The sequence below is a fragment of the Monodon monoceros genome, unplaced genomic scaffold (genome assembly GCF_005190385.1).
Source record: "Monodon monoceros isolate NGI ecotype Baffin Bay Population unplaced genomic scaffold, NGI_Narwhal_1 Super_Scaffold_12, whole genome shotgun sequence".
In the NCBI taxonomy this organism is placed as follows: Eukaryota; Metazoa; Chordata; class Mammalia; order Artiodactyla; family Monodontidae; genus Monodon; species Monodon monoceros.
Genome location: NW_021703768.1, coordinates 127,786,393 through 127,800,087, shown reverse-complemented (window position 1 = coordinate 127,800,087; position 13,695 = coordinate 127,786,393). Strand labels below are relative to the sequence as shown.

General features: G+C 39.1%; 1 protein-coding gene across 2 annotated transcripts in view; it reads right to left on the bottom strand.

Annotated features, from left to right (window-relative positions):
• Positions 1–5,103: 5,103 nt before the first annotated feature.
• G3BP1 (G3BP stress granule assembly factor 1) overlaps positions 5,104–13,695 on the bottom strand; it is a 31,162-nt gene continuing 22,570 nt past the window's right edge. Inside the window, exons 7-12 of one of the 2 annotated variants that reach the window (XM_029216220.1) lie at positions 12,989–13,190; positions 11,294–11,395; positions 10,729–10,840; positions 10,382–10,510; positions 9,887–9,996; positions 5,104–6,197 (exon numbers count right to left, since the gene is read on the bottom strand). In XM_029216220.1, the coding sequence (XP_029072053.1) occupies positions 5,991–6,197; positions 9,887–9,996; positions 10,382–10,510; positions 10,729–10,840; positions 11,294–11,395; positions 12,989–13,190 (862 nt within the window). In that variant the 3' untranslated portion in view covers positions 5,104–5,990. The remainder of the gene's footprint in view (positions 6,198–9,886; positions 9,997–10,381; positions 10,511–10,728; positions 10,841–11,293; positions 11,396–12,988; positions 13,191–13,695) is intronic. The other variant, XM_029216221.1, reaches the window with a different exon arrangement.

The window sequence follows — 13,695 nt, the reverse complement described above, 5'->3', positions numbered from 1 at the left end:
GCATTAAAACAGTTCTAAGAAAACAGAAAACTTGGGTATGAAAATGGAGCTAATGAAGCAACGGAGTAAGCATATAAAATGTGGCTCCTTCCCTTTTCTCCCCACATCCTACCCTTTAACAGCTCTGGTTTACAGAGCGAACATAGGGCAGGACTGGCAATTCCCCAATGTGCTTTAAGCTGACTTGAAACTCTGTACTAGTAATCTGGGCCATCTATCTTTTGAAAACTTATGGGGTTATACAAATCACCTTAGTCCTTTCCAGCACTAATATTCTAAGAATTACAGGAGTCTCCTGTTTCTTGTGGTAAGCATCAGTATGGGAAGAAAAACTTTATGGAACTATTCTGATGTTTCTCACTTAAAATTACGATTTTTTTCTTTTATATAAACCGTAAATGATTCCTATCCCATCAGCTAAGTTCCATGCCCACCCCACTCTTCTTCAAAACCAACATCTACCTATACAAATTTATTTTTAACATCATGTGTTCTGCATAATCTAAAGTGTACACTGAATCTTTAAAGAAACGAAGTCCCTTCTTCTTTCCTACTTCCTTATGTCTTCATTTAAAAGGCCCAAATCAGGGTACATACGCTCCTCATAAAAACATTTAAGAATTTAAACCAAACCCAAAGTCAAACAGGTGACAACAAAGCTTAGGGAGATTATCAGTAACCAAAGTGGTTAATATAGCAGTAGTTAAAACTGTTTATATACATATTAAATGATACAACCATCCCTCTAACTACAACCAGTAATACAGGCAAACTTCCCATAAATGGGTTTCCGAAAAATAAATACCTGCTAAAGTAATTCAACAGTGAATTTCTGGTAAGCATCGCTTACTTTTTTAAAAAACAAAAACACATTGGATACGAGTCCCTTAGGAATCTGTGACACTGGACATATTTCAAAGTAATAAACACATATGGATTTCTGTAACTATTCAGGTCACATGGTTTATGGAAGTAAGAGGAGAAATGATTTCCAATACTATTTTATTTTCCTCTCACTGGGAACTAAAAAAAGCTACCAGGTTCAAGTGGAAACTGGAAGAGAGGTCGACTTCAAAAGTCATGCAATCAAAGACAGAGGCTTCCCTGGTGGCGCAGTGGTTAAGAATCTGCCTGCCAATGCAGGGGACAGGGGTTCAAGCCCTGGTCCAGGAAGATCCCACATGTCGCGGAGCAACTAAGCCCATGAGCCACAACTACTGAGCCTGCGCTCTACAGCCCGCGAGCCACAACTGCTGAATCCCGTGCGCCGGAACTACTGAAGCCCGCGTGCATAGAGCCCGTGCTCCGCAACAAGAGAAGCCACCGCAATGAGAAGTCCGCGCGCCGCAACTAGAGAAAGCCCGCCCGCAGCAAGAAAGACCCAACGCAGCCAAAAATAAATTTAAAAAAAAAGGAAAACAGCTTTGATTCTAAGCCAATACATAAGCATAATCATAAGCAAAACTGGTTAAGGGCTGTAGGCCACCTTTAATCAACTTCTCACTCAACTCACTCAGGCCATTATGAAAGACTGCTTCATGAAAGCATGAGCAAAGCCGTCTAATTTCAGCATCATCCTGAGTTAGATACATACCTACTAAAAAGAATGAAAATAAAAGTTTTATCTCACACGTGCCACCATTTCTTCTTTAATTCAGTCTAGCAAGAGTTCACAAGCCTATCTATGGTCCCCAGAACCTCGATATTAAAGTAAACACAAATTCTAAAAGGTATTACTACCTTAAAACCATAAATCCTTGTTTAATTATCTAGTACAATATGGCCATTACTTGATGAGCAACTTTAACCTACAACCCCATCCCACATAAGACATTGCTAAGTTGCTAACACACTCTTTAAGGTTTCTAAAACATTTGCGAAAGTACCTCTAACTGTCCACTGCCCATCTGTGGTATATCAGGCAGTTAGCTAGAACCCCAATTTCAAATAAATGCTGAACTTGCTTCTTTTACAAGGTTCAAAATTGCTAAACTGAAAGTTCAACAATTATCTAATTTGTATGCAGTTCCTGCAGAGATTCTTTCAAGTAGCACAAAAATAAAACTTTAATATAAAAGATATTTTTAGATCAGTAGATTTGACAAATGCAATCGTTTACTTAAAATAAGCCACAACATGAACAATGGTCTACAAATTTAAACCTCATAGAAAGAAATTTTCATATGGATTCGAACAAATTGTTTTCTATAAAGTGCCACGTTTTCCACTAAATCATTCAACTCTACAAAGGTTTTCAAATATAAAAGGGATGAAGAAAAGCATCAGAGGATGGCAGTTATAAGCAAAACACAACTGTTATAAACTCATCTGTATGATGCTGATAAAAATATTACTTCCATATCTAGATTAAATTGTATCAAATGTATTATCAAACCAGATGAGAAAATAATCTTGTAACTCAACATTACTGTTACCATACAGTCTGAAAAGCCCTACAAAATCAATGTTTATGCATCTACTTTACCCTAAAGGAAATGGAGAACAGTAATGCTAACCTTGATCCGAATGTTTGCAGACTCAAGTCTCTATACTGTAGTTATTTCATGCCCTATGCCCCTAATGTCATTCAAATATAAATAGGTAGGCATTATGGTTCTAGAGAAAAAGCAAGAGTTTTGGAAGCCAATCTGCTCCTAAGCTACATGGATGACTTTGAGGCCTCTGATGTCATTTCTTCATCTATTACTTTGGGAGAAATCGCACCTAACCCACAGGGTTATAGTTGTGAAAATTTAGTTGTCTAACCTAAAACTAAAGTGCAATTCAACTAACACTGTGGTAGTAACCTACTCATCCAAAGCCAAATAATTATTTTTGCATTATCCATTTCACTGCCCCACAGCAACAGCTCAAAAAGTTGAGAACACAGGAGACACAAGTAAAGCCCAACCTCAGCATAAAAGCAAACAAAATTATTTTTGTACAACCAAGATCTATTTATTTTCAACAGATCTTAAAAGAGACCCACTGAACCAAACTAGTCTTACCTAGCTAAAATATTCATGGGTGAAGGGTTTTAAACTCAGAAAAGAACTGCATGTTGGGCCATTCCTACAGATGAAAAATTATGTTGAATGTGATGAGTTGATGCTGTCTACAGAAAATCTTGCCCTAATCTATTTTATTTTCACTTTCTAACTGTGAAATATGTGAATATATGTGTATCTTAGGGTGACATGTTTATTCCATCAGCAATAATGTAATCGATGATAGCTGGATACTTAATAGTGTTAACCATGACGCTAAACCCTATTTATAAAGTCCAATGCTAATCAAAACACCATAATATCCCAATTATGATAACTTGAAATTATTGAAGCAACCTTTTCTTTTCTGAAATTATGCAGCAATCCCCTGCAACAAATTACAAGCAGCATCTAGTACATTGCTACTACCTCTCCAAATTAAAAAACACACACACAATTGGTACAGATAAAGGAAAGCTGAGATTATTACTTACAGTAGTTGTTACTATAATTCCTGAGAGAGATTTACTTGCTAATTTGTTTATTTTTCTGAGGCTCTATTTCAGAGGAAGGACAACTTTCACTGCAGTTGCCCTAGTCCACCATTCCACCCACCATGAATTATAGGAGTAGGGACTACCTGTGTTCTCAGTGGGGTTGCTTCATTTTCAAAGGGCACTTGGCACCACTGGCCCCCAGCCAGCAAACCCTAGATGCAGGGTATGCATCTCCCTCTACCCCCAACCCACCAAAAATCCCACACATTTCTGCATGTCCTCTAGGATATAGTAACAGCCCCAAGTTGAGAAACACTGCACCTAGTTAGTGCCCTTAAAGCTCTGTTCTAAGGAGGAAGAACTTTTTGAAATGTACGGTTTAGTATTCACTTATGAAAAATGGTTTCTAGGTTATCTATAATTTATCACCAAACACTTACTGCAACTTAATTTTTTTCTCAAAAATAACTCAGGCTAAATTTTCTTCTTTCTACCACAAGCTTAATATAAGCTACGAAAGTACAAGCTGAATTTCTTCCAATTATCACTGGCCTGGGCCAAATGAAGTGGTTACCAATTAGTTATTTAAACTGACCCAAAACACAGCCATGTGACTCAGTTATAAAAGTTTCTTTATGTGAAAGAAATGTTGCCAATTTTCAAATATTTGAGGTACTGAGGGTCAACTGATAACATCAAACTTCATTTTAGATTAAGGCTACACCCTTCAGCAAACCTAGAGTTTCCCAGTAACAGCAAAACAAACATTCCTATTCCTACTAATATTCTATCCTCAAACAATAGTCCTAAAGATGAATACTGTTAAGAAAACAAATAAGTTAAACTTGACAAGCTCATTGCCCTTCGATTAATGACAAGTTATCATGCAAAGGCTTGCTTCACAAATGTGTAAACAAAACCTTCACCCATCTCCCTAAGAGCACTCAACAGTAATATACTATGCAAAACGAGTATTAGTCTATATTGCCAGATTAAATTTTCTTCCAGAAACATTTTAATAAAAATTGGCCATTTCTGGGCTTCCCTGGTGGCACAGTGGTTGAGAGTCCGCCTGCCGATGCAGGGGACGCGGGTTCATGCCCCGGTCCGGGAAGATCCCACATGCCACGGAGCGGCTGGGCCTGTGAGCCATGGCTGCTGAGCCTGCGCGTCCGGAGCCTGTGCTCCGCAACGGGAGAGGCCACAACAGTGAGAGGCCCACGTACCACAAAGAAAAAATAATTGGCCATTTCCAAGAAACACCCACTGCATGCCCACCAATAAAAGGGAAGCATAACAAAATAGAAAATTTACCATATGGCTATGATTTAAGAAAAAAAACTAGTGCACACTCAAGCACACCAGCAAAGTCCAATATTAAAGTCACATTCTTTCTTACGGGCCACGATTAGGATTCTGAAGAGACACTGAAATAAAACTTAATATAAATGCTGAACTACTCAGCTCAAAGGACCTCTACAGAAGCATCTGACCTCAAAAGCATTCCAGTTTGAGACTCAATTTCAGAATAAGGCATAACAAATGAACACAAGACATACAGGGTGAAAGAGGGATTCTGTAATTCCCAACATACTCTGAACCTAATAGAACAAATCTAAGTTTATTTTTTTTTATTATTATTTTTCTTTTAAACAATTGCCAAGACTGGAATCAAAGATAAATAGAAGGCACAACAGTTTTGCTCTGGTTTTGTGTTACTCAGATTTTTGAAATTTTTTTGGGTCTTTTTGGTTTTTTTTTTAACAAATACAAATTAAACATGAAAAAACTCTACTTCAAAAAAAAAATCTAACAGTTCAAGAAAAGCTTATCAGTTGCATTCTAGACATTTAAAACCTATCTCACAGTTTAAATTTCAATGGTAAAAACAGGTTTTGGAACTGTTCTGCAATCACGTATCCAAAGAAAAACTCTACTAACACCTTTTATTCAGTTTTTAACCATACCAGAGAGAATCTAAATTGTCAATTTTTCCAACGGCAATTTTTCCACACCAGAAGGTAGTTATGACTCTCAAAGAAGAGACAATTCGGGTTCTTCCTGCCTTCAAAATGTTTATCAAATCCTGTAATTCTCACAGGCTTTTGAAACATGTAGAAAATAAGTAAGAAATATTCCAATGAATGAAACATACCAAATGTCAGTAATAAGCAAGACACATTCCTTTGGGGAAACTGTTAAAAAAAAATCCAGTCTATATGCAAATAAAGCAAGGAAACGCAGTCTTTTTTTTTTCTTCTTTAAAAATCCACTTTTCCTAAAATATCATTCCACAAAACTGGAAGTGAAGGACTAAAAGGTGGAGGGGTGGGGGTGAGAGGGGAAGGAGCACACACCAGTAACACAAAAAGTAGAATTGTACAAACTTAAGCAGTTTATCATAGACTAGGATCAGATTCCAAGATACCAAAAGGTTGGCTGAAGAAATCACCATTCTGTGGGAGCTAGGGTTTGTACTGCTGCCTGAAGATCGGTGAAGAGCAATTCACTGCCTTGGAGCAATGCCCCTTCCCACTCCAAATCCTGGTTTCTGCACCATGCCTCCACGGGGTGGGCCTCTCATCCCACCACCCAGCCCACCTCGAGGGCCTCCAGGTCCCCGAAGGCGGTTATCTCGGCGGTCTCCTTCCCGGGCGGCTCGAGTCTTCTTTTCTTCCACATTCAGACGGACCTCACCTCTGAACATGATGGGCTGTAAGAACCAAGGTGAACAGACTTACACAGAGTGCTTATGGGCTACTGACTACCAAAGACAAAACAAAGCTATAACACCAAGACAAAACATGGAACCAGCAGCTTACAAATCACCTACGTTCTCACAGTGCAGTTTTTTGTCTCAAACTCAGAACACATAATTTTCCCACTAACAGATACATGGAAAAGCAGTTAGGTATGCAAGCTAGCTCAAAAGTCAAAAAGTCAATTTAAAGAGTGCAGCAGAGTAACTCTCTTTGTACTTATTAAAGCACATCTTATATTCCCACAGAATTATATAAATAGAATATAAATAAAACTTGCCACCTTCTCCATGGATTGGGAGGCTTAGAATAAAATCCCATCATCACCTAATGTGGAAAGACTTTGCTGCACATGTTTATGCAAAGTACATATACGTCTCAAAAACATCATGAATTTCACCTAAATATAATCTTAAAATGCTATTTGCCTGAACAGAATTTGGGAAAATACTGAAGATAATAAAGATACCAGATCTTAGTGCAGGAAAAAAAAGATACTTCCCACTATGTCTTGGGCTTTCTTTTTTGCCAAGAGAAGTACAGCAAACAAAGGGTTACTCAAGATTCCAATGAACTCAATTTACGCTCCTTGCTGGTACTCAGTGGTTTTCTACTGTAATATTTTTTAAAATAAATATCTAACAGTACTTACTATGCAGAGAAGTATTCTATATACTTCACTTTTATTATCTCATTTAATCTTCACAACAACCCTTTCAAGGTTGTTAGCACACCTATTTTATAGAGACCAGCAAACTATGCGCCAGGGAGGTTAAGGAACAAGACTGCACGGGTCACAAGGCTAGTGAGAGACAGAAGAGCAATGTAAACCAAGGCATTCTGACAGGAAAGCATGAGCTCTGAACCAACACAGCATGGTCAGACACCACGGTCATATTCTACGAGCTATTTCTGTACTCATAAAAAATTACTGAAGGGGGTTTCCCTGGTAGCGCAGTGGTTAAGACTCTGCGCTCCCAATGCAGGGGGCCCGGGTTCGATCCCTGGTCAGGGAACTAGATCCCACATGCATGCCGCAACCAAGAGTTTGCATGCTACAGCTAAGGAGTCAGACAGCCACAACTAAGGAGCCCGCCTGCTGCAACTAAGGAGCCAGCAAGCCACAACTAAGGAGGCCGCCTGCCGCAACTAAGACCCGATGCAACCAAATAAATAAATATTAAAAAATTAAGAACAAACCAAAACAAAAAAAAGAAGTCTAAAAAAAATTCTGAAGGGAGTACGGTAGACTTCTACCAATACAGTGAGGTGAGGGAAAGGCAAGCTACATCTGAAGTCACCAGAGTTCACAGGAATGATCTGAAAGTGCATGTAAGGAAACCTGCATGGGGGTGGGGCGGGGGAGCCTCTTTTGAGCTCTGACTCTAAAGTGAATTTTAAATTCTGATTAAATATATACTTATATTTGTACATTTATAAGTATTTTAACACAGATTTACAAATATTTATATATATATATATTTTTTTATATACACAGCATATAAATCACACAATGTGAAGTGCTGTTCCCGGTAATGTTCTAGATACAATGGGAAAAATAAAATCATTTAAAGTCTGAAAGATAAGGAGAGGTTAGGACTGCGGATATTTTAAAAGGTAGTTATGGAAGATACCTCTATGGAGGTATCACAAGGATAGAAGCAATCTGAATGAAAAAAGGTAGCAGACATACAGCCCACTTTCTGAGGAAATTTACCTCAACAATTTCTATGCATAATGATGTCATGCCTTACCCACAGGGGTTAAATGAAACACCAAAGCCCTCCTCTTGGATAATTAACTGGAAGCAAGCTATCGGGCCTGGCCTTGTTTGGCCCCACAGGAGTATCATACCATCTAAGAAAATACAAAGTCAAGGCTGCACCAAAAAGTGTGGCCCCTGGGTCTACTGTATGCTCAATGGTGGATTTACCAACAAAGCCTACTGGACATCTCTGTGTTCAGTATTCTGTGTCCTGGGTGACATAAGCCATATTCTCTCCACACTTCTCAGGGTTTTGCAGGAGATGCTTCACAAAAGTAGTGGTCCAACGGTTTGACAGACAATGCACATTTCAGATTAAGGCTAACTTAATGTTATTACCACAACATTAAACTTTGTAATATACCCATTAACATTCTGGAGAACATCAGAGGTTCTGGAGAACCTCTGGGAAATAATGATCTACAACATTTCTAACTAACATGGTAAATAAAATGTGTAAGTTTTAAATGGCAGAGAATGAAAGCAGATTAGTGGTTGCCAGGGGCTGGGGAGAGAGGATATGGGGAAAAACTGCTCAATGAGTAAGGGACTTACTTTTGATGAAAATGTTTTGCAGCTAGATAGGTGATGGTTGCACAACAATGTGTATTAAATGCCAATGAGTTGCACACTGTATTTTTTTTTTTTTTTTTTTTTTTTTGCTGTAGCAGGCCTCTCACTGTTGTGGCCTCTCCCGCTGCAGAGCACAGGCTCCAGACGCGCAGGCTCAGCAGCCGTGGCTCACAGGCCCAGCCGCTCTGCGGCACGTGGGATCCTCCCGGACCGGGGCACGAACCCATGTCCCCTGCATCGGCAGGCGGACTCTCAACCACTGCACCACCAGGGAAGCCCTGTATTATTTTTTAATGCAATTTTTTGTTTTGTTTTGTTAATCTGTCTTTGGCCACGCTGGATCTTCATGGCTGTGTGCAGGCTTTTGCTAGTTGCACAGAGCAGGGGCTACTCTTCGTTGTAGTGTGCGGGCTTCTCATTCCAGTGGGTTCTCTTGCTGTGGAGCACAGGCTCTAGGCACATGGGCTTCAGTAGTTGCAGCACGCGGGCTCAGTAGTTGTGGCACATGGGCCCTAGAGCAAACGGGCTTCAGTAGTTGTGGCGCATGGGCTCAGTTGCTGCAGCGCGCAGGCTCTAGGGTGCACAGGCCTCAGTAGTTGTGGTGCACAGGCTCAGTGGCTGTGGCTCACGGGCCCTAGAGCGCAGACTCAGTAGTTGTAGCACACGGGCTTAGTTACTCCGCGGCGTGTGGGATCTTCCCAGACCGGGGCGCAAACCCGTGTCCCCTGCATCGGCAGGCAGACTCTCAACCACTGTGCCACCAGGGAAGCCCAGGAAAGGTCTCTTTAAGAACACAGAAATAAGATTCTGACTCTACAAATCCCTCTATTATTAGAGAAAGTACTGTTAATAAAAGTGCCTTAAGGTAGGGTGACTCCAAACCCAGACAACTTATAGAACAAAAGAAGTTCCTCATAGTTATATATGAAACAGTTATATATGAAGACTACAAATATACCTGCTAAACAAACTGATTCTAAGATATCTTAGCTAAAAGTAACATAATATTTAATTCATCACTTACACCAGAAGCCACTACCAAAGAAAGGAACTGCATAAATCTCAGCGCATTGGTTACCATAGTTATTTCATTCTCCATCATGCACATATTCAAAAAGTACATTATTCAGATGGCAGTTTTGTTTTTCTAACTCCCAGGCAGTTCTTTTAATAATGGTTAAACATGATGGAAAATATTACCCAGACATGTTGGAATAAACTGCGCTTTACATATAAGACATAGTTTTAAGGATGAATACATTAAAAGACCAAAGATACAGAAAATCAAGATGAAAAACTGCTTACCCTGTTGCTAAGCACCTTCTGAACAGGCTCAGAATCATCAAACACAACGAACCCAAAATTGGGTAATTTCCCACCGCTGTTAATACGCAGCTCTACCACATTCCCATAATCTGCAAGTGGAACACAGATTCTCAAATAACTTAGAACATTTCCTTTAAGTATTACACGCGCACTGCCCAATGAAAGCCACTAGTAACACATGGTTACAAAGCATGTGAATTGTGGCTACTCCAAAATAAGATGTGCCCTACGTGCAACATACACACCAGATTTCAAAGACTTAGGATAGGCTGATGGAAAGTATCTCATGTTTGTACATATTAAGATGATGTCTTAGATACACTGGGTTAAATAAAATATTAAAATTAAATTATCCAGTTTCTTTTTGCCTTTTAAAATGTTACTACAAAACTTAAAATTATAAATGTGGGTCATCTGTTTCTATTGGATAGCACTGTATTAAATGAATCTAGTATTTAAAACTCAATAACCTACTTTGAAAAAAATCTTTAAGCTCTGATTTGTCCACCTCATGAGGCAGGTTGCCAATAAAGAGTTGGTGACTGTCAGGGTGTCTCACGATTCTTCGGGGTTCAACGTCACCTTGCTCACCAGCCTCACGGACTGAAGAGGAAACGAAAGCAGGAAAGAATGAGAAAGAGGACACCTTTACATGACTGTTCCATTCAACAGTTCTCTCTACCCCTAAATACAGGCAATTCCATTAACTCCACAACATATTTTTTAAAATCTAAGTACACACAAACATCAACTACCCTCCCAAAACAAGCTCTCACCCTCAACAGGCTCAGACTAAAGAAGCCACCCTTCTGAGCTCTCACCTGGTCTAGGTCCCCTCTGGGGAGGAACATTTATTCGCTGTTCTCGCACCCTTTGATCCCTCTGAGGCCTCTGCGGTGGAATCTGAGATTCAGGCTTAGACTCCGGACGAGGCTAAAAAATGTGTAACGTTAACTTTTGTGTAAGAACAAAGCAAGCTTACCTTTTATTCTTGTGAAGTATCCTAGCTAACAATAAGGTTTAAACTAGAAAATGACAATTCCCTCATTCTCTCACAAAAAAAAAAAAAAAAAACCACATTAAAAATCACCTTGTAACACAGATGTAGAGAACAAACGTATGGACACCAAGGGGAAAAAGCGGCAGGGGCGGGGGCTGGTGGTGTGATGAATTGGGTGATTGGGATTGACATGTATACATTGATGTGTATAAAACTGATGACTAATAAGAACCTGCTGTATAAAAAAATAAAATTAAATTAAAAAATTTTTTTAAAAATCACCTTGTACCCTTCTCCTCTGCCTTATTCATTAAACCTCTGTGAAATCACATTACACAAAAATACAAGTAAATTTGCCTAATATGCAAGCTTAATTAGAAACTCACCTGTGAAGCTGGTACTTTAACAACATGAGGTGGTATCCCAGTAACTGGAACAGCTCCACTGGGTGGAAGGTTCTTACTGGTCACAGATGCCCAAGAAAAGGTCTAAGGGAACACACCAACATCAGTTGATTACACTACTTATCACAACAATATAAAAGGTATTAGCTTTTGGGCTTCCCTGGTGGTGCAGTGGTTAAGAATCCACCTACCAATGCAGGGGACGTGGGTTCGATCCCTGGTCCAGGAAGATCCCACATGCCTCGGAGCAACTAAGCCCATGTGCCACAACTACTGAGCCTGCACTCTAGAGCCTGCGAGCCACACCTACTGAAGACTGGGCATGCAGAGCCCGTGCTTCGCAATAAGAGAAGCCACCGCAATGAGAAGCCCACGCACCACAACCGAGAGTAGCTCCCGCTTGCCGCAACTAGAGAAAGACGACACACAACGAAGACTCAACACAGCAAAAAATAAATAAATAAATTTTATTTTAAAAAAAGGTATTAGCTTTTGAATTCTTGTATTATTACACACGCATCTCATTTTCAGAGGCAAGATGGAATTTATAAGTAACTTGAGATTCCTTTTCCCCTCTACTTAAAATTTAGTACTAAAATTCCTTAGGACTAATCAAGTATCAGCAAAGTATGAGAGACTACTTCCACATAATTTCAAGTTTCTGAATCAAAGAAAATTCTCCTTCCAAAACCAGCTCTTCCTCCTATGATTCTCTCAATCTATAACCCAACTACACCAACTTTAGAATCTTCTTGAGTTATATCAATCAATACCAAAATCACCAAATCCTATTATTTACATCTTAAATCTCTTCTCCATCTCCACTACCATGACCCTAATCCAAGATGTCATTACCTCTCTCCAGAACTACTATAATTAAGCCACCTAAGTTGTCATCCATGCTCAATCCAGCCAACCTACTTTTCCACCTGCAAGCTAAAGTGATTTCACCATTTCTCTTTCCTACTCACCCAGAAGCTTCCAGAGACCAAGAGCTCTATCTACTTTACTGACAATTCCCATACCTAGAACAATGCCTAACGCAAAGACACTTGAAATAACTGTTAGAGAAACGGCATCACAAGAACCCTGGCCCCATAAATACAGCACTAAAACATATTCCTTCAAGGAGCATCAACTGTAAAGGTTCTGTTAGTTCAGTTATCATCTTGATGTGACTCAGGGACAGTAACTGAAAATCTTCAAACTTTTCAAATCAGGTATTCTGATTAGAAAAGTAGTTATACTTGAGCAATTTGTTTCTACTTGTACTGTAAAGTTGTCCTCAATTAGATTTCATAGAAAAGGGCAGGAAAAGTCTGTTGTGCCATGTTATTTTTCAAAGATAGACTATCACTTGTTTAACAAGCACACAATAATCTGCAATTTGAAAGATGTAATATTAAAAAGAAGGTTTGTTGATGCAGTGATAAAATAGCACCTGAAATTTCTGGCCTAAAAAGTATTCAAGTTTCCTTAGAGGAGGGAAAAAACTACTTTTGATTTTAGAAAGCAATATGCATCTCACTTCTTATCTGAGGTATGGCTCAATATGGAAGAAATTTCCCTAAACAACCAATATGAAAATGTACCTACAAAAGGCAACCAAGCAACAATAAAGAAGAAGAGAGATTTTTAAAAATAGAAGTGGAATAAAAATGAAGACACATTGCATACTCTCAAGTCCTCCTGCACTGTCTGGGCTATGTCTGCAGGCGCTGGAGAAGAACTCTTCTGAGCATCCTCAGGAGCAGTTTCTTCCAATACTGGCTCAGACTTTTCCTCTTGGACTTCAGACACAGGTTCTTGCTCTGGCTCTGGTTCAGGATCAGGCTCTGGTTCAGCAACAGGTTCTTCTAAATGTTCTTCTAAGTCATTGCTTTCATGGTAAAATTTGAGAAATATCATTCTGCTTCCGTTGATTTAGCAAGAAATTCCTAGAGACCTGAACCTAAAAAACATAGCTCTCTCCTCCCCAAAAAGATCTAAGAATTATGTATTTGCGTATTAAAACAAGACAACTTTTTAGAAAAGCCCTCAGTGAGCAAATCTTAACTGCAGTCAGATTTGCTAAATTCTGATTAAGCAAATGCATCAAACAGATCAAAATGAACCAGAGCAGTGTTTCTCAGAATCCCAAAATTATTACAATTTACCTATCACATATCACAAAACTCTAATAGGCTATGGGGAGGTGGAAAGGTACAGTGTCAGTTTTTTCAAGATAAAAATTTCTAGAGATTCTGCTGCACAATCGTGCATATACTTAACACTACTATAAAGTACACTTAAAAATGGTTAAGAAGGTAAATTTTATGTTATGTGGTTTTTAGTATCAAAATTTTTTCTCACAAAAACACACAAGGAATTTTGGAGGGAAAAAA